The sequence below is a fragment of the Chrysochloris asiatica genome, unplaced genomic scaffold (assembly GCF_000296735.1).
Source record: "Chrysochloris asiatica unplaced genomic scaffold, ChrAsi1.0 scaffold00034, whole genome shotgun sequence".
Classification (NCBI taxonomy): Eukaryota; Metazoa; Chordata; class Mammalia; order Afrosoricida; family Chrysochloridae; genus Chrysochloris; species Chrysochloris asiatica.
In genome coordinates, this window is record NW_006408552.1 from 11,107,956 (window position 1) to 11,129,973 (window position 22,018).

The window sequence follows — 22,018 nt, forward strand, 5'->3', positions numbered from 1 at the left end:
TGCTGCATAAAGCACAAATAAGAATGATGGGAACAAGGGACAAAAGACGCCAAAGCTGTCCCTGAATGAACACAAGGGAGCAGCTATGAAGCCTACAGAGAGGGGCAGGGCGGGAGATATGAGCTTCAGAGGAACCGGAGTGTCTGAAGCAGGCAGAGCGTTGAGAATGTCGGGGATCTGAATGCAGGACGATGGTGGAGAGATTACCGAGAGACAACAGGGTGGAGACCCGTTTCCTCACCAGCTGACTGGCAGTGCCAGGATGGAGAAGGGGCCGTGGCATAGTGACACGCACCACCTGGCTTAAGTCCGAAGGGCACACTCGCCCTCTCACACTACCCACAGCACACAGCACCCACTCTCCCTTCTACCCCAAAGCCACTGAAGCAGATCAGGGTGGCCACACACCTCGGCGCCTCTGTGGGGAGAACCTTCTCGCCTGTCTGTGCCGTGCTGGCCGGAGGACCCACGTTTCCCTTTCTGGCAGTTGCTGCCACACAGTCTCTTGTGTCCTTGTCGGAGCTCCTGCAGCCGGGAGGTGAGCTCGGTCTTCCAGGCGCTGAAGTCGGCTTCGATGCTGCCATGTCTGCTCCGGGCCACGTCACAGTCGCCTTCCCCTCGGCTCAGTACACGGCGGGCGCCGAGCAACCACAGGCACCTATCCACGTTCCTGCCCACCTGCAAGCAAAGGACACAGGCCTGCTGAAAACACAGCCTGCTGGCTCAGAGGTTTTCCCTGCACACGTGCTCTGGGCTCCTCAGGGGCTCGGGTCAAGGCTGCTCTGTTCCGCCCCCCAGGGCTGTGGGGTCTACGTTCTGATTTCCTGTGCTAATGCCAATCTGGCAAGACCTGTGACTCCACGTTTCAAACACAAACTGGACTGGAAGTAAAGCAATGGAGCTGAGTAGCCTAACATTTCGTGGGGTTCCTGAATGGCAGGCAAGGCGTTCAACAAAATAGACACACGTCTAGATTTTCCTTCTCTGGCCTCATTCCCTTGAAAATCTGGGCTATGAACAACTGAATGGCAGCATTTAAGGAAAGGCTCCTACCATCGCCAGGACTTCGTGTCAACAGAGACAAGTGAGCCAGGCTGTCCCCCATGTCTCAGGGACCCCAATAGCTCTCTGCTGTCAAGTCGATTCCTGGTAGGATAGAGTAGAGCTGCCCCATGGAGTTTCCAAGGCTGACTGCCTCAACATTCTCCCACAGAGCACCTGGTGGGTTCAAATTGCTAATACTTCTCTTATCAACTGAGCGCTTAACCCCTGTGTCACCAGGGCTCCTTGTAGCTAGGGAACGGTCACACATAAAAGTTCTGGGAATTTGTAGTCTGATTAAACAGTCTAGAAGGCCTCTAGGTGGTACAAACTGTTGGCACTCAACTGCTAACCTAAATGTTGGTGGTTAAAACCACTCTGGTAAGTACCGTGAAAGAAAAGTCCTGGCAACGGCCTTCTGTTAAGATCACAACCTAAGAAACAGTATGAGGCAGTTCTACTCTGTAACACATGAGGGCATCATGAGCTGGAACCGACTCCATGGCAACGAGCAACAACAACAAGAATCCAAGGGCTCCCCCTTTCTGAAGTATAAAACAGAGCAGGCAAAAGTAAAAAGTCACAATGATCTAATTAAAAAAAAAAAAAAAAGCCCAGCAAACAAAGCAAACTACAATTAGCAATGCTGCTGCTGCTACTGGTGTGTGCCGTGGTTCTAACTCAGAGACCCTCCCTGCAAAGGCTTGCCAAGGCTGTACACCTTTACAGGAGCAGAAAGCCTCGTTTTTCTCCGGCAGAGTGGCTGGTGGGTTTGAACTGCTGACACAGCCGTTAGCAGCCCAACATGCAATCTACTAAGCTACCAGAGATCCTCAAAACTAGCAGTAAGTTATTATATACAGGGTTGTTCCAACTCACAGCGACCCTGTATAAGGCTTCTGAGAGTAGATGGTGGATTTGAACTCCTGACTTTGAAGTTAGCACAGTTAGCAGTCCAGTGCTTAGCCTACAGCGCCAGGTAGTGGATATTTACTGTTTTCCTTTAAAAAAAGTAATGCTTTAAAGAAAATGAGTTCAATTGTATTAAGACAGAGACTGGGCTTTAAAGGCTGTCTAATCATAGAACCTGGAGTTCTGGTGTGGCGCTGTGGGTTAATGTGCCAGACTGCAAAGCCGTTTGAATTGCAAGGTCGGCGGTTCAAGCTTATCAGCTGCTCCTCAGAAACCTTATACAGGGTCACTATGGGTCGGTATCAACTCAACAGCACTCAACAACAACAACGAACACAGAACCTCCCATTGAAAGAGTCCAAAGAACCAGCAACCTTCTAGCCACAAGCTTCTGCCTAAGACGGGATTACACTCTGAGCAAGCAGGCTGCTAACACTGGGCCTGGGGACAGAGGGCTACGCTCTGAGTGAGTAGGAGGCTGACTCCATTGCGCTTAACACTAAAATCAAGTCCCCAAGTATAAGGAACAACACAAAAACGTATTATTAACTGCCAAAGTGTGTGAATTTTTCACATACACACGTGTGTGATTTCTTCTTTTTTTTTAAATTAAGCCACCACAGGGATTTAACATATCTACTCACCTTGTTGAAATGGCTCGTGTAGGCTGAATTTCCCAGGCCAAACACTGCATATCTCAGACCCTTCAGGTAAGTTCTGCCGAACCGAAAATCACTTGCTGCTTCCTCCAACCATCTGCAGAACCACTCAGCACTCTCAGGGGGCTGCCCATCCGTGTACGTAGCAACCAGAAAGGCACAAACGGTTTTACTCGTAGCCTGGCCAAGAAAGGAATGATTTCAGAAGGATATGTGAAATCGATTTTCAGATGATTTCCAAGAAAAACATCCTCAACTAAATGCCGATGTTTGTATCATACTAATCTTGAAGGACAAAGGGTGTGCTCAGAAGTATAACTCACTCTCCAAAGTGAAGAAAACAAACAGTAAGGGTATCTTACACAGGAGAAAACACAACCCTCTGCCCTTGCCAAAGGAAGCCTGGTGGTGCGGCGGGTTAAGCATTGGGCTGCTAACTGAAAGGTCAGAGGTTCAACCCCACCAGCCATGCTACAGGAAAGCAATGAGGCAGTTCACCTCTACAAAGATTTACAACCTCAGAAACTATATGGGCAGTTCTACTCTTGTCCTGTGGGGTTGCAATGAGTTGGATTCAACTCAACAGCCAGTGTGCTCCCTTGGTGCCCTTCACCATCCACTCGATTTCATCTTTCAGACAATAAAGTCCTGTCACCGTAGATTAGAAACAACAATGCAAATCAGAGGAAAAAAGTTCACAAAGAGCTCTGAAAATTTAAACAAAACCACCAAATGTAAAATAACAGGTGTCACCATTGCATGAACTTTGAGAAACAAAGTACAACCCAAGCTCTGTTTGCTGTCATCTTCAGTTGCCGTCAAGTCCATTTCCTGCCCCGTTGGGGCTTCAGTCTCTTTCTGACCAGTAAGTCCAGTCTTCTGTCAAATTTTGAGTTTCGTTGCACCTTGTCTCCCACTCTCTCCAGTACCTTCTAATGTGACCCCTTTCCGAGCAATTGTAGTATCTGAGCACCACCTAGTTCTGGTCTCAGAGTCGTGGTGACTGATGTGCACCTGTTTCATTGGTCCACTGGACAAGCTGATTCCATGCATCTTCAATTTTCATCACTCTTGTTTCTTCCACACATGGAGACCAATAGTTTACACCTTAAATGGTCTCACTCATGAATTTTTAAGATACTACTTGCTACTCACCAAAGTAGGATGTGCCAAGTGACCGTGCTGTCCTCCGAGACTATGGTTCTGAGCCCCCTGGCCCAGCAAGTCATTGCCTCAAGGTATTACTTAGACAGGTTTTCAGGGGATTGAACCACATAACTGGCTTATGCACTAGTTTCCTATCCCCTCCATGCATGTTACGCATATGGACGTAATTATGAGAAAACACCATAATACATGGGGGGGTTCACCAAGACTCAGAAATAACTTGATGATTATGAGTTTGGCTTTGTGGGGCAGGGGGACCTATGGATACTCGAAGGAGCTCTGGTAGCGTAGTGGTTACAAGTTGGGCTGCTAACCTCAGAGTCAGCAGTTTGAAACTACCAGCCGTTCCATGGGATAAAGATGAGGCTTTCTGCTCCCATAAAGATGTACAGCCTTGGACACCCTATGCAGGGTCTCTATGAGTGGGAACTGACTCCTCGGCACACCGCCACCACCACCATGGCGATTTGGTGTTTCAGTGGCAGGCCCATACAGCGGAAGATTTGTGCTCTCTGGTCCTTCATAAAACAAGAGGGCTAACCCCTGCTCTGAGGGCATCTCCACCTTCAGCTGCATCAGAATCCAGAAGACTTGTGAGAACACAACCCCACCTCCAAAGTCCATGGGGGCTGGGGGCTGAGAACCCGCATTTCCAAAAGTATCCTAGAATCGCCGACTTGAGGGGTTCAGGGATCTTGCTCCGAGGATGTAAAGCAAATTCCCCAAAATGGGCCCACCTGGAGGAGGGGAGGGGTGTTTTTCAGGAGGAGAAATGAAGCCCACACAGAAATGAAGACCTGCCATCCAGCCACACAGTTACTGATGGTTCCGCAACTCCCAACACCCACCATCTTCCTTCTCAATGGCGGCTCTCCAGCGCTCGGTCAGCTCCCATGGGCTTCCTGTACACGGCACACTTCCCTCAGTGACAATGTGACTATGAGACTCCAGATGAGGGGAGGAGACGTTGGACCACACAAGCTTTCCAACACCGAGTCCTGCCCCTGGTGTGGCACTAGACTGCTAACCACAAGGTCGGCAGGTCACACCCACAAGTCACTCCTTGGAATCCCTGTAGAGGGTCACTATGAGTCGGAAGTGACTAAGCTGCACTTATCAGCAGTCTGGTCCCCCAGGAGGGTCTACCCACTGCTTCACACAGTGAGTGTCAACCATGCGTTTGTTACTTGGTTTTGGCATTAACAAACAAATTTATTCTCTTACAATTTAGGAGGCTAGACGTTTGAATTCAGAGCGCCAGCTCTGGGGAAAGGTCCTTGTCTCCTCTCGGCAAGTGCAGGCCCAGCATTCCTTGGAGAGCTCCATGTGTCTTAGCATCAACCTTCCCCTGGATTTGGGAGCTTCCTTCACAGGGTAGGGACCCCAGGCCCAAAGGACACACGCCACTCCTGGCCTATCTGTCTTGGCACTAACAGTTTTCCCTCTCATCCGTGCATTTGAAGCCACAGAAAACTAACCTCACTGAAATTCCTCCCTATGAAAACACAATGAGGCCTGAGAATGCTGTGTGTCCCTGAAAATAGGAGGCCGACTACGTTGGAGGGTTCTGACCAAAGAAAGCAATCAGACAAAGACCCACCTCTTCCAGCAGATGGTCCTCTGGATCATAGTCTTTCAGATTTGTGATTGTCACAGGCAGATCGAGGGATGCAACTGCTTCACCAAGAATTGCTGCGAATCCCTAAAAAAGGCGAAAAGTGTCAAAGAAAGTGGTCTTCTCTTGCTGCACAGCAGCCAGGGAAGAACAACAGCCATGGTTGTGGGCCTCAACAAGGGCCATGAGGTGACCAAGAAAGTGAGCGAACGGAGGCACGGCTGCCACCACTGCACCAGGTTCGTGTGGGGCATGATCCGGGAGGTGTGCGGCTCCACACCCTAGAGACACGGGCCACAGAGCTGCTCAAGGTCGCCAAGGACAAGCCGGCGCTCAAGTTCATCAAGAAAAGGGTGGGGACACACATCCACTCCATGAACAGCGAGAGGAGCTGAATAATGTCGGGACCACCATGAGGAAGGACTGAGCATGTGCCTGTTCACTGTGCACCTCTGCCCCCCAATAATAAAGCCTTTCCAGAAACAAAATGAACACTGTTCATAAGCCAAAGGAGCAAAATGCCATCCTCACCCACCCTGTCTCAACGCTCATGAGAAACTTCTCTAGGAACTGACCCAAGGTCGTCAGCCTGACTTGGAACCACACCACACACAAATGAATGAAGCAGACACTGCCCGGCCCTGTGTCGGCCTCACAATCAGTGCTGTGTGAGCCCACCTCATGGAGGGTCTTCCTCTTATTCTCTGACTTATAAGAGGGGGCTTCAAGAAGTGCATGTAAAATTTCATGATCTTTTCAGTCAATTTTTCCACAAACTCTTCGAAGCTCCCTCTTATAGTTAGAGCCATCTATGGAAATAAAGGTTAACAGAGATTATTTGGAGAATACTTCTCATTGTGAGAGGAACTCCTGGTAGTGCGCTATGTTAAACATCTGGCTTAACTGAAAGGCTGGCGGTTTGAACACACTGGCTGAACCAGGGAACAAAAACATGGCCTTCTGCTTCCATAAAGATGTAGAGCCTCAGAAACCCTATAAGGCAGTTCACTGTGTCCTCTAGGCGCGCTACGAGTCGGAATCAACTCACTGCAGTGGATTTGGTTTTGGGTTTTCACTCTGAGATTCTGAAGGAGACCTCTCCTAGGTAACAGGAAAAACCCTGGAGGAAAATTGGTTGAGTGGTCATCTGCTAACTGAAAGGTTAACGATCCAATCCCATCCAGCAGCTCTGTGGTAGAAAGATCTCCAACTAGAGCTGAAACCAACTCAACATCTAATAACAAGCGCAACATAAAAAACGTTGTGCTGTTCATACACCTGGCTGCCTTTAGTGAGGTCCTCCATCTCTGTAGTTACAGCTGAATTCATGAAATTCATGATACGAAACCAATGCCAGTATTAAAAGGCTGGAAAGTATTAGTCTAAACAACACCCACAAGAGGGCAGCACAATCTCGTGCTTAAGTGGTTGCTTCTAGCTGCGAAGTGCCAGGAGCTGGTTCCAACTCATCATGACCCGGATTCCAGTTCTGAGAAGTGCTGGTGGGTTTGAATTGCTGATCTTGTAGTTGGTTAGCAGTCCAGTGCTTATCCGACAGCACCACCCCAGGACTACAAAACACAACCTTGATTTTATTTTCAATTTGTTTTCATGTTAACCTTACTTTAGATTTTTCCTAGCAAACACTAAGCAGCTGTGACATTTGTAACAAATCAGCAGGAGGTATCCAGATACAACATGATAATGGGGCGCATCTTTCAGCTCCATCTAGTCTAAGTGGTATTCAGTGTCTACCTCTAAAATTACTTTAACAACATTCACTACCTCACTACCATAAAGTGATTCCAACTCATAGGCACCCTGTGTAACATTTCCAAGGCTGTATATCTTTACAGGAACAGAAAAACTCATCTTGCTCTGACAGAGTGGCTGGTGGGCTTGAACTTCCGACACTGCAGTTAGCAGTCCAGAGCTACAGCGCCACACCAGAAGTCAAAATGCATTTCAGTAAAGAGATTCTGGGGCCCATCCAGGGCAAGATCACTGCCATTCTCGTTTCCTGTCCCCCTCGTCCTGATCCACAAATACCAATATTGGCCTCAGAACTCTCCCCATCCTGCTGTGGCACATGCAAGCTTCAGAAGGCTCAATCATGACAGTGGCCACCAGGTATGACCAACCAGTTAGAACTGGGCACAAGAGATAAAACCGAGCCGCCATTCCAGATCTCACAGAAAAAGGGAAGAAAACCGCGACTAAAGAAGACGAAAAGATCAATTCCATTCACTGCAAAAGGACACTTTTCAGAAACATTGTTGATGAAGTCAGGGAACAATTCTTACCTTTGCAGTTCCCGTCTGGGAACCATAGAAAATCTTCACTCCAGACACAAAGACCTCCTTCTTTGGACAGGAGTCAGAATCATTGGTCATCAGATCCCAAGAGACTCGTGGGACAGATTTCTCCTGTGAGTTCTTGTCCTTGGAAATAAACAATTGTGAATATTCTCTGTCCAATCTGAAACTGTTCCCAACTTCAGTCAGGATGCAGGTTAGACAGTGACCCACTGTCTTATGTTTCTAGTTGTATTCCTCAAATACTCCTCCCACTCCATTCCCGTCGAGGTGACTCCAGCTCACAGAGACCCGACACAACAGAGGAGAACTGCTCCTTAGGGGTTTTGAGGTTGGTATCCTTCTGAGAACAGATTGCCAGGTTTTTTCACCTGTGGCACAGTTTGTAGGTTCAAACCACCAACCATTCACTTAGCAGCATAGTGCTTAACTACTGCACCACCGGAGTTCCTTCCTCAAATCGGAGCTACTGAATCACCAGATCCTTTAAAGGAAGACCCACATTTCTTAAGACATGATCCTCATTCCCTCCAAACTAAAGCTCTCATCAATAATGTCCAAAAAAACAGTGAAACTTATTTTTCCTATCCTCAACTAATGAATAGGACAGAGAAAATTATGGCCCCTTAAAGGTATAAAAAATTTTTTTTTCTTTTACAAATTTGATTTCTCATGACAAAATGTTCCTGGATTCTAAGCACGAAACATCCACAGCCCATCAAAGTAAAAGTAAATAACTCAGTCATCAAAACTGAATCTCCGGGTGATGGGGAGGGCAATATATAAGGAAGGGAAGGGCAACACACAAGAAGGGGGTGGGGGGTGGAAGAACAAGGTAGATAGGGGAACACTTAGGTAAGTTTGTATGGGCTAAACAGGACAGAGGTAAATAGTGATGTATCCTCAACCTTGGAACAACAGGGCTCTGTGATACAGGGATCGAGTCATAATCCAGTTGGGTAAAAGAGCGGGACTAACAATGTTAAGGTGCTTGACTGTCTTATGGGTATTGGTTTCCCTTGCCTACTGTTGTAAAATTGACATGTGAGTGGGATAGAAAGGAAAAACAAAAAATATTGATTACAATAAGTTTATAAGCCTATCTTCAGCCTATAACTGGTTAGAATACCTAAAAGGGGTTCTAGAACTTGCCCAGTGAAACAGGCTTCTTGTGGAGCCTTTGTAGAGTAGAGGGCCTTAGGTGGAATACTGAGTCCCATCCAGAACCTTTTGAAGTGGGACATTCCTACTTGAAAGGACAAGCAGACCAGCCTAGAACAGCTACAGGACCAGAAGATACTTCTTGAAAGAAAGACCAGCAGAAAAAAAAATTAATAAAAACAGACTGTTTGGCTATTACAAGAAAGAACAAGCAAGCTATTCACCAGGGAGCCATTCAGGCAAGCTACCAAAAAAAAATTAAATAACTCAGCTATCAGGCCCTTCAGGTCAATGCCCGCTCCAAAACTGAAACTCAAAGGGAACACATGAGCAGACTTCAAAGCTTGCTGGTGACCACGTTGGTCTATTTGTGAGCTGAAGTGGGGGAAAGGCAGTAATGAAGGCTGAATTCAACCATGTTCCATAGATTCCTGTTGGCTTGAGATAAGAGAGAGAAGAGGAAGGACTGGTTGGTCCGAAGTCTGGGGAGACTTGGAACTCCTGAGCCCATGGACACTAACCTAGCCACTAGGGGCTAGAGCTGAGAGTGAAGCGGCCAGCTGATATGAAGTGGGGGGAGGCACGCAAGAATGCCCAAACTTACCGATAGTACCCATTTGACCTAGCTTGGATGGCTTGATGATCAGAATTCGACTAGAGGAAAATAAAGCTGTTTGGTACAGGAAGCAAGTGTTGCTGTTGTTGTTGTTATGTGCTGTGGAGTCGGTTCCGAGTCATAGCGATCCTGCACAGGGTTTCCAAGGCTGTAAATCTCTACGGGAGCAGAAAGCCTCATCTTTCTTCCACAGAACAGTTGGTAGTTTCAAACTGCTGACCATGAGATTAGCAGCCTGATTCGTAACCACTACGCTACCAGAGCTCCCTGGAAGCAAGTGTAACCTGCTACAATTTGACGTACTTGATCTATACTTATGGATGTAGTAGCTCAAAATACCAACTGAGTGGGCAGTAGTCTTCACATCAAGGATCAAGCCTAACCCTTCAGTACACAGGGTCGACAGGGATGGGCTACTTAGACATTTGTTATTGTTGTTGTTGTTAAGTGCCGTTGAGTCGATTCCAACCCATAAAGACCCTGTACAGGGTTTGAGGAGCAGCTGGTGAGCTTGAACTGCTGACCTTGTGGTTCAAACTGACTTTGCAGTCTATCGCATTAAGCCACAGTGCCACACCAGGACTCCAATTTAGGCACCGGCTACCTAAAATGGGGGTAGGGGGAGCTATAAAGGCAGAAAGTGGCAGGCTTACAAGTTTTCAAGAAGGACTTTAGATTCAGGGGGGCGGGGAGGAGTAAAATCCCCACTGGATAGTTTTCATCTTGTCTAGACAGGACTGGTCAAAGTAGATGGGGATAGGATTCTTTTGATTCAGTAGTAACTGTTATTATGACTAATTGTGATGATCATAACTGTAAAAGTACAAGTTTTGTAAAAAGGGGGTAGTAGTGAATCTTACAGTCCAGGAACAGAGGACCCTCAGACCATCAAGGGAGAAGAGCGTGAGCAGAATATAGGACCCAATCCAGAGAAGCAGAGACTCCAAAGATGGAGGCAGAGATGAGGACATAGAGAGAAGGAGCAGCTGAGGACTCTGGACTCATTAGAAGAGAAAGGCTGTGTGCCAGTGGGTAGGAGGTAGGCTTGCAGAATTTGTGCCTTTTAGTTGTTTACATGTTTATATATTTCTGCATGTTTTTGTGTACATCAAAAAAAAATAAGAGAGGAAGACGTAAATACTGTTAACCGATGGTGCATGAAGGGGATTGTAATCATTGCAATGAAACAAAATACGATTGGTTGAAGGTAAAACCAATGTCTGCCATGTAAACTAACCCTCAATTCACAATAAAAACTTAAAAAAAAAACAAAAACCTGAGTCTCTAACAGTTTAGGAACATTTTTGTTGTCAAGTGCTGTTGAGTTGGTTCTGACTCATAAAGACTTTGTATAGGGTTTCTGAGAGCGGGCTGCTAGGTTTGAAACACTGATCCTGGGGTTAGCAGTCCAGGGCTTATTCTCCAGCGCCATACCAGAATGTGTTAGAAATAGTTTGTTCTTGTTAAGTATTGTCTAGTTGGTTCCAACTCATAGCGACCCTGTAAAGGGTTTCCTAGGCTGTAAATCTTTGCGGGAGCAGAAAGCCTCATCTTTCTCCCTTGGAGCAAGGGGTAGATTCTAACTGCTGATCTTACAAAACAGCTTGTAATCCATTACACTACCATTAAAAATAAATGTCTAGGGATGACAAATAAAAGTGATTGAAAGTTCAATTTCTATTTTTCTAAAATAAATGTAGTAATTCTGAATTCTAAATTTTCAGCAAAATCTGATACCTAAACACCCTCTTACAATAAAAGAACGCCACTTACCTGCTTCTTGATGACAATCTGGACACAAATCCAAAGACTAATGCCAAAGGCAAAACCCAAATATATGTAAAATCTGTTTATCCAAAGTGATACCAAAGGTGAGAAGTCCCAGTTATCCAAAGAAGAATCTAAATTTAAAATGATACATATAGAGTTTTGTTACTAACTACTTACACGCTACCATGTTCATTATTAATTCCAAGACACACAGTTTGCTTAAAAATTACATATATAAAGATGTTCATCCTAATGTTTTTTGGAGTCATTCATTTAAAAATATTATGAGGCACATGGTGGTGGTGGTGGTGGTGGTGGTTGTGTACCACAAAGTCATAGAGACCCTATATAGCATCCCTGAAGCTGTAAATCATTACGGGAGCAGAAAGCCTCATCTTTCTCTCTGGGAACAACTGGTAGATTCCAACAGCTGACCTTGCAGTTCGCAGACCAGCCTGTAATCCATTACACTACCAAGGATCCTTGTGAAACATGATAGGCACGTCATAAAATTTGTGAACTGAGTGAAGGTTTACAGAACAGATCACTTTAACATTCAACACATTCATCTTTCTTAAGAATGAAGAAAATAAATGCATATGTTAAGCACTGGACTGTGAACCACATGGCCTGCACATTGCAGCGTGCCAGTCACTTCCCAAGAGAAAGATGAGGTTTTCCGCTCTTGCAAAGATTTGAAAGTCTGGAAACCCTATACAAGGTCGTTACGAGTCAGAACTGACTTGAAGACACTTAACAACAACAATAACAAAGATACATATAGAAAAATCAACTCTAATAAAAATGCACTGTTAAATGTGACAAAATTATCATCCCATCATGATGCACACTCAGAAAGGAAAAAAAGGCAGAAGAAATTGCACTCTCTAGGAACAGAAAACGAAAATCCTTGATGTGGAATTACGACTCTTTGTTATGCTTGCTCCATAAGAAAAGCTTAGAATGATAAAATGTTCCCTGATTTTATTTTTAATGACCCGCGGTTACTTGTAAAGAGTAACCTCACGCCCCCTAGCTAGAAGAGAGATGCCCCGGGACTTGGCTTCCACTGCCGATCCTGGCGACAGGTCCAAAAGGCGTACAGGGGCTGTGGTGCCCTAGGAGGGTTCAAACGTCCCAATCCACGTGGGTCAGGAGTGAAGAGGGGCGTTTACTCTGCCTTGAATTTGGGGTTAAAAGCCGTTTCCTTTTGAACTCACTCACTGGTCTCAAGAGGCAAAAGCCAGGTCAAAAGGAGAGTTCAGTCGCCGATTCCCCCAACCGGAGCTGTCTGGTGCTGGCAAATGCAACGATCTCTGGAGACTACAGGACGCTTCTCCACCCTGAGAGGGTCCCAGAGAAACGGCGTCCTCCCCTCCCGCCCCACCACCCCTTCCCGCGGGTAACCTTACCCATGTTTCTCAGAGCCCGGGCCCTGCCGGAGAGTAGGACCTGGGACCCGGAGAGTGGGGACCACGAAGGGCTTCCTAACTACCACAAAGGGTAATGTATATGTCTGAGGCCGGTTGCGGTAGGGGCAGCCATGCTACTCGCAGGTAGGGAAGCTGGAGGACTTGCGGTCTAGTCCGATTGGCTCAAAGGGGGAAGAGGCGGGCCCAGAGCGAAGCTCCGCCCAGATCTCGTGGCTTGGATGCTTGAATGTTCCCAGTCCAGATCTGATTGGCTCCAGGAACAAGGGGCGGGCCTGGAACGAAGCATCACCCAGACCTAGTACTCTTACTGTTGAAAGGAACCTGGGTTGTCTTAAGAGAGTTGCAAAGAGTTTTTGCTAAATGCAGTCGGGTTGGTTCCGACCCCTAGCTACTCTGTATAGGGTTTCCAAGGAGTGACATATGAAGTGGCATGTGGGAAAAAGTGGGGCAGAAGGGATTTTTAAAGTGATTTACAAAAGAGGGAACAAATCTTTACAGGGAGGATCATTCCCACCCATTACACAGAGTAGACAGGGATGGGCAACTTAGACATTGGCTACCCAAAATGGGGGAGGGGGGAGGGGCTTTACAAAGGCAAGAAGTGACTGTCTCACAAGCTTTCAAGAGGGAGCCTAGATCCAGAGGGCCTAGAGGAAGGTAGAATCTCCACTGAGTAGTATATCCAATCTGTATGTTCGGGGCTGATGAAAAGAGCTGCGGATAGATCTCTTGTGGTACAAAAGTGAATAATTGTTATCAGAACTGACTGTGATGGTTGGACATATAAAGGTCGGCATTTTGTAGCAAAAGGAGAAGCGTGACTGACTTTGCAGTCTAGGAGCTGAGGTCCCTGGGACCATCAAGGGGAAAGAGCGGGGAGCGGGACCCTACCCAGAAAAGCAGTGACGCCAGAGATGGAGGCAGAGACAATGACATGGAGAGATGGAGCAGCTGGGAACTTTACACCCAGAAAGGGAGAGGGGCTGGCTTGGTTGATGATGAGGGGAGGGGATTGTAACCATGACAATGAATACAATAGGATGACTGTAAAGCTAATGTTCTCCCATGTAAACTATCACAGAAGTCACAATAAAACACTTTTTTAAAAAGTGATTTATAGAGACTTGCACAGCAATGTTGTTGTAGCACTTTTCACAATAGCCAAAAGATGGAAACAACTGAAAAGGCCCATAAACAGATGAATGTTTTTGTAAGATGCCATGGAGTCCGTTCTGACTCATAGAGACCATGTGTGCAGCAGAACAAAAATGCTGCCTGGTTTCCCACTATGCTCACACTCTTTGCTCTGTGTGAACCCTGTGTTGCAGCCACTGTGTCAATCCATATCAGTGAGGGTCTTCCTTTGATGACCTTCTTCCACTTAAGATGTCCTTCCCCAGGAACTGGTTCCTCCAGTCCCTCCAGATGGTGGTTACGTGCCATGGAGTCGGTTCAGACTCATAGCTACACTGTGCAGGGTTTCTGAGGCTGTAAATCTTTACAGGAGCAGAAAATCATCTTTCTCCTGAGGAACCCGTTGGTAGTTTCAAACTGCTGACCATAAGATTAGCAGCTCAACTCATAACCACTATGCTATAGGAGCTCCTTGGTCTCTCCAGACAACATGTCTAAATTTTGTGAGAGAAGTATTGCCGTCCTCATTTCTAGGTTGATTGGATAAACAAAATGTGGTATAGCCATACTATGGGGTATTTCTGAGCCATACAGAGAAATGAAGTCCTGATGTATATCATAACATGAATAAATCTTCAAAGCATCATACTTCACAAAATAAGTCAGTCACAAAGATACAAAGACTGTATGATCTCACGTATATGAAATAAGCAAACACATAGAAACTAATACTGGGAAACAGCCCTGCTGCCACAGTAGTTAAAGCACTCAGCTGCTAACTGGAAGATCAGTGGTGCCAATGACCAGCTGCGCCCAGGAGAAAGATGTGGATCACACCTGAGAAACCCTATGGGTCAGTTCCACTCTATCCTACAGGGGTTTTATGAGTCACAATCCGCTGGACTGAAACTTGGGTTTTGTTTGTTTGTTTGTTTTTTCAAAGGTGGAAAAAAAAGGGAGGAAAGTTTTTGCATAGGAGGCACTGAATTTATGTTATTAGTGGTCTGCAATTCTAACCCACCAGCTGCTTCCTGGAAACCCTATATAGGATCACTATTAGTCAGAATCACCTCCACGGCACTTAACAATAATAGTGGTAAAAAGATTTGGAAAAGAATAGCGTGAATGGATGCATAACATGAAAAATGTAATCAACATCACTAAATTATATATGTAAAAACAGTTGAATTGGATAAGAGAGACTTAAGTGACTCATCAGCCAAGTGCAGTTTATGGGGCGCTTTGAGTTCCAATTGGAACAAATCAATTGTAATAAGGCACACTTAGGGATTATGAACTATTAGGTGATATTGAGGAATAGTAGTTTATCCTGTCAGGTTTATCTATTAGGGAATATACCTAATTAAGTATTTAATACTGAAAGCATACAATGATATGCTATAAAATATTCCAACAATATAACAGTAGTTGAGATGGTGTATTAGGTTCATAGGGGCTCGTTGCAGTTTTTCTCTACGTTAGACGTAAATTTTGACTATAATAAAAGGTTAAGATGGGTGTGGCCCCTGAATTCCTAGGAACTATGTGGCGTCCGTGTAGTGTTTCCATCGGGTCACTAAATATCGGCTCACCAACCTATCAGCGCTCTTTGGCTTAAGTAAAGCAAAGCAAGGAAAAGCAGAGCAATGTCGTAAAAACACGCAGGCGTCGTTGTTCACTTTTACCTCGCTCTGCGACCACACAACCTGACGCCTGCGCAACAGATCACGTGGGTGCATTGTGGCGGCTGCCGGAACTGTGTTAGCGGGGTGGGTGCGCGCTTTACAGACGCTGTCGCGCCGCCGCTGCAGAGTCGTTACAGCGCAGCGACGGTGGCCTCAGGCCGGGGCTTGGGTCTGCCCAGGTTCGCCTGCCCCGAGGCCTGTAAACAGCCACCATGTCGATCTTCACCCCTACCAACCAGATCCGCCTGACCAATGTGGCGGTGGTGCGGATGAAACGCGCCGGGAAACGCTTCGAAATCGCCTGCTACAAAAACAAGGTCGTCGGCTGGCGGAGCGGCGTGTGAGTGACCCTTCAGTCTAGTGGAGTGGGTGGGCCAAGTGGGGATGCTTCCGGGAAGGAAATTGAAAACGCCTTCCTATTGGGAGTATGAGATCCTTGCCTTTGCCCATCTTGCCTCCGGACTAACAGGGTCTTTTTGTTACCTTGGTTGGTTTAGGGGGTTATTTTGGAGACACGGTCCAAAAATCCCGTAATTAAAGACCGTTTTTAGAATAACAAAGTTAAAAAGCCCTAGTCTTGCAAGCACTCAATAGTTATAATACCTTTGCTGTCACAGAGCCCAGTTTCACCCTAGTGTTTAGGGTGCTCGCTGCTGCCCTCTAGGGATCGGTATTGGGTGGGGGCAGCCGCCAGGCGCCCACACCCTCGCTCCCCACCTTGTTTAAACGTTAACTGCTTCCTTGCCTTGACGTTTTCCTCCAGTGAGTCAAGGTGGATATAAATGCGCTGCTGACTTTTGACATTGCTTCTTTCAGCACTTGTCACGTCACGTAGGAGTATTTGTCGTTTCTTGCTCTTCTTTGTTGTTACCTTGTATTTAAATGTGAACGAATGTCTCATGTTTCAAGTGTATTCACTCGGATCCTTTCCTACTTTCACAAGGGAAAAAGACCTGGATGAAGTTCTTCAGACCCACTCCGTGTTTGTAAACGTTTCCAAAGGCCAGGTTGCAAAGAAGGAAGATCTTGTCAGTGCCTTTGGAACTGACGACCAGACTGAAATCTGTAAGCAGGTGGGTTCTGCCAGCGGCAGCAAGTTGTTATTGTTGTAGTAGGTGCCCTGGACTGGATTCCAGCTCATAACGAACTCCGCAGGATGGAGTAGAACTGCCTGGTAAAGATTTCTGAGAAGATTGTCAGGTCTTTCTTTTGGGGAGCCACTGGCCTTGTGGTTAGCAGTCAAACCCTGCACAGCGTCACTTTGAATAATGCAGGACAGGCTTATTTTTTGAGAAAATTTCTAAACATTCAACTTTGTACTAAATGATCTTAGCTTGCCCATTTATACATATTTTAAATGTACTAAGTCCTGGTGTGGCACTGTGGTATAATGCATTCGACTGCAAGGTTGGCAGTTTAAACTCAGCAGCCAGTCCTTGGAAACCCTATCCAGACTTGCTGTGAGTCAAAACCGACTCAATGACACTTAACAAGCCTGGAAATAAAATGTCATCTATTTTATCATTTAGGCCCTTTGCTAAGAGTACCTTTTCCCCAACCCCACTGGATTCTAAATAAGGGAGGTTTTTGGAACATAGGACAATCCAGTGCATCCTTCGGGTAACACCCATTTCATTCCCTACACATCAACTGGAAAAGATGAACCTTCATTTTCTTCCCTAGTTACTAATTCTGGTGGTTAGTTGGCAAATTGTGCATTTCCCAAAGGAAGACACTGGCTTCTTTTTTTTTTTTTTTTTCCCCTTTAGATTTTGACAAAAGGAGAGGTTCAAGTATCTGATAAAGAAAGGCACACACAGCTGGAGCAGATGTTTCGGGACATTGCAACCATTGTAGCAGACAAATGTGTGAACCCTGAGACAAAGAGACCGTACACTGTCATCCTGATTGAGAGAGCCATGAAGGACATCCACTATTCAGTCAAAGCCAACAAGAGTACAAAGCAGCAGGTGAGAACTTTCTAACAACATCAGAGCCAACTGTGAAGTCGTGTTGCAGAAGACATGAAAACAGGGTGTAATATTTTAAAAAAGATACTTGAAAGCAAGTGGACAAGGTTATGTTTTACTTCTCTTTTGCGGGGGCAGAGACTGACAGGAATTATAAAGACAGACAATGTCTTTTATTTTTTTCTTCAGTTAAGCACGGGTATGCATAGGATTGTCCTCTTCAGCCAAATTATCCAAAATAAGCCTTAAACGATGAAACTGATTTTTTTCCAAGGGTCATTTCTGTCATATCGATTTTCAATTTAAAAAAAAAACTTACCATAAAAGTCACCTTTTCAAAGTGTACATATCAGTGATATATTCAGAGTCTTACAACTGCATCCACTATCTAATTTCAGAAAATTTTCAACACCCCAAAAAGAAACCTGGTAACCAACATATTCATTCCCTCGGGCCCCTGTCACTTGCCTATTTTCTGTCTTTGGATTTGTCTGGACACAACATGCCAATGGAACCCTACAGTATGTGACTGTGTCTGACTTCTTCCACTTTGCTTCATTTTTAAAGGTTCAACCATATAGTGGCATTTATCAATATTTTATCTTTTTATGGGGGCGTAATATTCCGTTTTATGAGTATGCTACATTTTATTAAGACACCTTCACCACTATTTTTGACACTGAATCGTGCGAAGTGGTTTTTTTGTGGATCTGTGCCTTCATATCTATTTGATGTCTACCTAGGAATGGAAGCGATGGGTTGTATGATGACTATTAGGAACTGGGAACTGCCCAGCTGTTTCCACAGTAGCTGCATCGTTTTACATTACCACCAGCAGTGGATTCAGCTTCAGTCTCTCCACATCTTCACCAACACTGCTTGTTTTCCTTCTTTCTGTTAATAGTCATCCTGGTGCGTGTGAAGAGATGTCTCGTGGCTTTGATTAGCATTTCCGTTTTGACTATTGATGGAGCACCTTTTCATGTGTGCTTACTAGCCATTTATAGATCTCTGGAGAAATGCCCAGTCAAGTGCTTTGCACATTTTTAAATTGGGTTGTTTGGCTTTTTTTTTTTTCCTTGTTGAGTTGTACAAGTTCTAAACGTATTCTGAGTACTAGTCATTTATCAAATAAACAGGTTACAAATTCTGTAGACTTTGCTTTTCGCTTTCTCACCAGTGATTGTAAGATGCAGAACAGAACCTCGAATTCATTTATACATACTAGACAGGTTGAGAGTAGAAGGAGCCCTGAGCTACTCTTTAATCCTTGAACCAAAATCATTTCCAGAGATCAACTTTTAGGAAAATAACAGATGGGCTAACATAGGTCCCATGTTCCTTTAGAAAATCATCCCTAGGAGACTAAAGAAGTCAAGGACTGCTTTAAAACAAAGATGAGACCCTAAGGGGCTAGGGAAACTAGATGACTGGAAATGGGACAACCAGACTGAATTAATGAGAATGTTCATTCATTGTGAAGAAGGGATCCAGTATCACTGAATTGTTGAATAGGAACCTAATCTGCTGTGTTAATGTTCATCAAAACCTCAATTGTTTTTATATGTAGTTAAGTCAGTTCCGACTCACAGTGACCCTATATAGGATTTCAGGAACTGTAAATCTTTGTTGCGATGAATGGCTTGTGGGCTTGAACTGCTGACCTTGTGATTTACACTCCAGTACTTACCCTGCAGAACCTCCGTGTTTCCAAAAACATTTTTAATGTATTCATTTTAATTGTGTATACATTTTTTTAATGTATTCATTTTAATTGTGTCCAATTTCTGGTTTTTTGTGTTTTGCATTTTTCTTATGCTGTTGGTGTTTTAGCTAAGGAACCATTGCCTGCTCCAACTAGAAACAGCTTTGTTCTGAACGCCTTTGGAAAGAACGTAAATTGCCAGTGGCTTCCATTCTGTCTTGCTAGGCTCTGGAGGTGATCAAGCAGTTAAAGGCGAACATGAAGATCGAGCGTGCTCACATGAGGCTGCGGTTTGTCCTTCCAGTGGGTGAAGGGAAGAAGCTGAAGGAAAAGCTCAAACCCTTGATCAAGGTCATAGAGACTGAAGACTATGGTCAACAGTTAGAAATTGTAAGTTTGAAATACTATTCTTTCTTTGCTTCCAATCTACCAGAGTAGTTTTCTGTGGTGATAACAAACATTAAGAAGGTGTGAACAATAAGCTATTTCCAGAAACATCTCTCCAAGAATGAGGTTATAATATTAGGATCTAAGTGGAACTCATTTATAGTGATGCATTTGTGATTTGTCCCAGGGCTTTGAACTGGTTTAGCCTGATTCAGTCATGGGTGAGTAAGTAACAGTGGAACGGACCCAAATTTTTTAAACCCAAATGGAAAAAATTATGGTTTGAAGTCCTGCTAAAAATTAGAAGAGTAGCATTTGTGTTACATAGCAACCAAATCTCTTGAACACCAATTGGAAACAATGGTGCCCAGCTCAGAGATGGTGGCCGGTGACACCACTCTGAGTGGGTGTTGCTCTCCACAGTCCCAGCAATGATCCAGTCTCCCACAGCAAGCTCCTGAAGGGGCTCACTGCACCTCTTCTGAGTCACCCATTTTAGGGCCTTCGCCTGTAATTCATCCTGTTCAGCATTCCAGATCACCCAAATCTATAAAAATTCAGGTTTGTTCTGGTTTCTCTTGGCTACAACTGATTCGGTTTGAATCCCTGGTTTTTTGTTGTTGTTTTTTTTAAATAAAATTAATTATGATAGAATACCATGGGGAAATTCATTTTATCATTTCATTCAAAATTTCATGAGGAAATTCCATTATCATTTCATTCTATTTTTCCACAAAGTTTTTGAAGTCCACTCATATTTTACAGTGAGTCTTGAATCATAGAGGAAATAGAAATAAAAGTTAATCAGCTGAATTTACCCGAGAACCTATCAAAGAAGCAACAAAAACTTGGTGTTTGGGTCCTTCAGACAGTAAATTCTGCGTCTGGGATTCAAGCATTCAGGATGTAGAAGCTTCTTTGACAGATAAGTTGTGGGGTCTGTGGAGCATCATGCATTTTCCCTCTAGGTGTGATAACAAAGTATTTTCGAAACTGTACATCTGGTTTCTAAGAAAGTAGGCCCTCCAGTTTCCTTTTCTTCTTTCAGTGTTGGAAAGAAAGAGATCATTTCACTTAAGTTAGAAAATGTAATGCTGCACTGTGGTACACAAAGGAGCCCAGGCCCCATCTTTCAGCAGGGAGGTCGATGCCTGGATGCTGAGAAGCAGACCTGCTTCCTTGTGCATTCTCTTCTCCACTGCATCTTGGCTCTGTAGTATCACAGATATCCAGAAAGGGGGAAGGGAGGGGAGGGGGGGTGTGGTTTGTCTTGCTGTTAAGTGCTGTCTAGTTGGTTTCAAGTCATAGCCACTCTGTATAGGGTTTCCGAGGAGCAGCTGGTGGGTTTGAACCTCCGACAGGTTAGCAGTCCAGTGCTGCTCCTACAGCATTACACCAGGAGTCCTGTGTTTGTCTTGAAGGAAATGTATCCCATTGAATTGACTGTCTCTGTGCAGTAATTGCTGTGCTTTGGTTCCAGGTGTGTCTGATTGACCCGGGCTGCTTCCGAGAGATTGATGAAATGATCAAAAAGGAGACAAAGGGCAAAGGCACTCTGGAAGTCCTCAATCTGAAAGATGTGGAGGAAGGAGACGAGACATTGGAATGACCATCACTAGTCTGTTCAGCTTGCAAACACTAAAGTGGTTTCTTTTCCAACCATACTGTTTGATTTCTGTGGCCCGCCAAATACTTGCTCAGCTACCACAATTTTGTGTTAAACACGTAACCAAGAAGACTTTGCTTGGGAAGTATAATAATCTGGGATTGATTTTGATGTAATTATAAATTGGGGTTGTAGGCTTAAGTGAAAAAAATTCCAAGATGCAAACTGCAGACTAGCATCTTGCGGTCTGCCGCCTCTGTGTCTGGGAGGTGCCACTTGTGGGCATAAAGGGATAAGGCTGGGCATTACTGTAAGGTGACTGTTCTCGGGGTCATGCTGCCTGACAAAGAGGGCGTTTACTGAAAATGAAGGTAAGAGTCTGGTTGCTGCAGAATGCAATGTACGTATGGAGGTAACTCTAGAGGGTCTAATGTGGAGCTTGTGCGATGGCTTCTATGCTGCCATAACCTAGGTACTTCTCAGTAAAAAATAAAGTATATAATATATAGTAATGTAGCTGGCGTTATATGTAATCAATAAAACTACTCTTATTTTGATTAAACTGTGCTTTGCGTGTTCTAGACAGCTTCCTAATTTCCTCTTGCCCTCTGCCTTTTGTCTCTGATAGGGTTGGGAACAGGAGTCCTTGTGTGGCAAGGTAGGATCAGCGCTGAATAGCTAACCTCAAGGTCTGCAGTTCAAACCTACCATCTTGCTCCTTGGGAACCCTATACAAGGTTACTGAGTCGAAACCAACTTAAAGGCACACAACAGGATTGGGCAATTAAGTCCCAACAGGGCCTATCCTGATTGTTGTCTGTTCTGACCCACAGTGACCTTAT

At 45.0% G+C, this 22,018-nt stretch overlaps 2 protein-coding genes across 2 annotated transcripts in view; one reads left to right on the forward strand and one right to left on the reverse strand.

The window, feature by feature from the left end:
* Positions 1-15,722, reverse strand: part of TYW1 (tRNA-yW synthesizing protein 1 homolog (S. cerevisiae)) — a 163,918-nt gene extending 148,196 nt beyond the window's left edge. Inside the window, exons 1-7 of the mRNA XM_006859846.1 lie at positions 15,614-15,722; positions 12,284-12,334; positions 11,260-11,387; positions 7,698-7,835; positions 5,380-5,481; positions 2,598-2,792; positions 409-678 (exon numbers count right to left, since the gene is read on the reverse strand). Coding sequence (XP_006859908.1) covers positions 409-678; positions 2,598-2,792; positions 5,380-5,481; positions 7,698-7,835; positions 11,260-11,387; positions 12,284-12,334; positions 15,614-15,722 — 993 coding nt within the window. The remainder of the gene's footprint in view (positions 1-408; positions 679-2,597; positions 2,793-5,379; positions 5,482-7,697; positions 7,836-11,259; positions 11,388-12,283; positions 12,335-15,613) is intronic.
* On the forward strand, positions 15,631-21,270 carry SBDS (Shwachman-Bodian-Diamond syndrome). Its single transcript, XM_006859719.1, has 5 exons — positions 15,631-15,848; positions 16,452-16,581; positions 17,278-17,478; positions 19,409-19,573; positions 21,051-21,270. Exons 1-5 carry the CDS (start codon positions 15,721-15,723, stop codon positions 21,177-21,179), a joined length of 753 nt encoding a protein of 250 aa, XP_006859781.1. The 5' UTR covers positions 15,631-15,720; the 3' UTR covers positions 21,180-21,270.
* Positions 21,271-22,018: the final 748 nt, after the last annotated feature.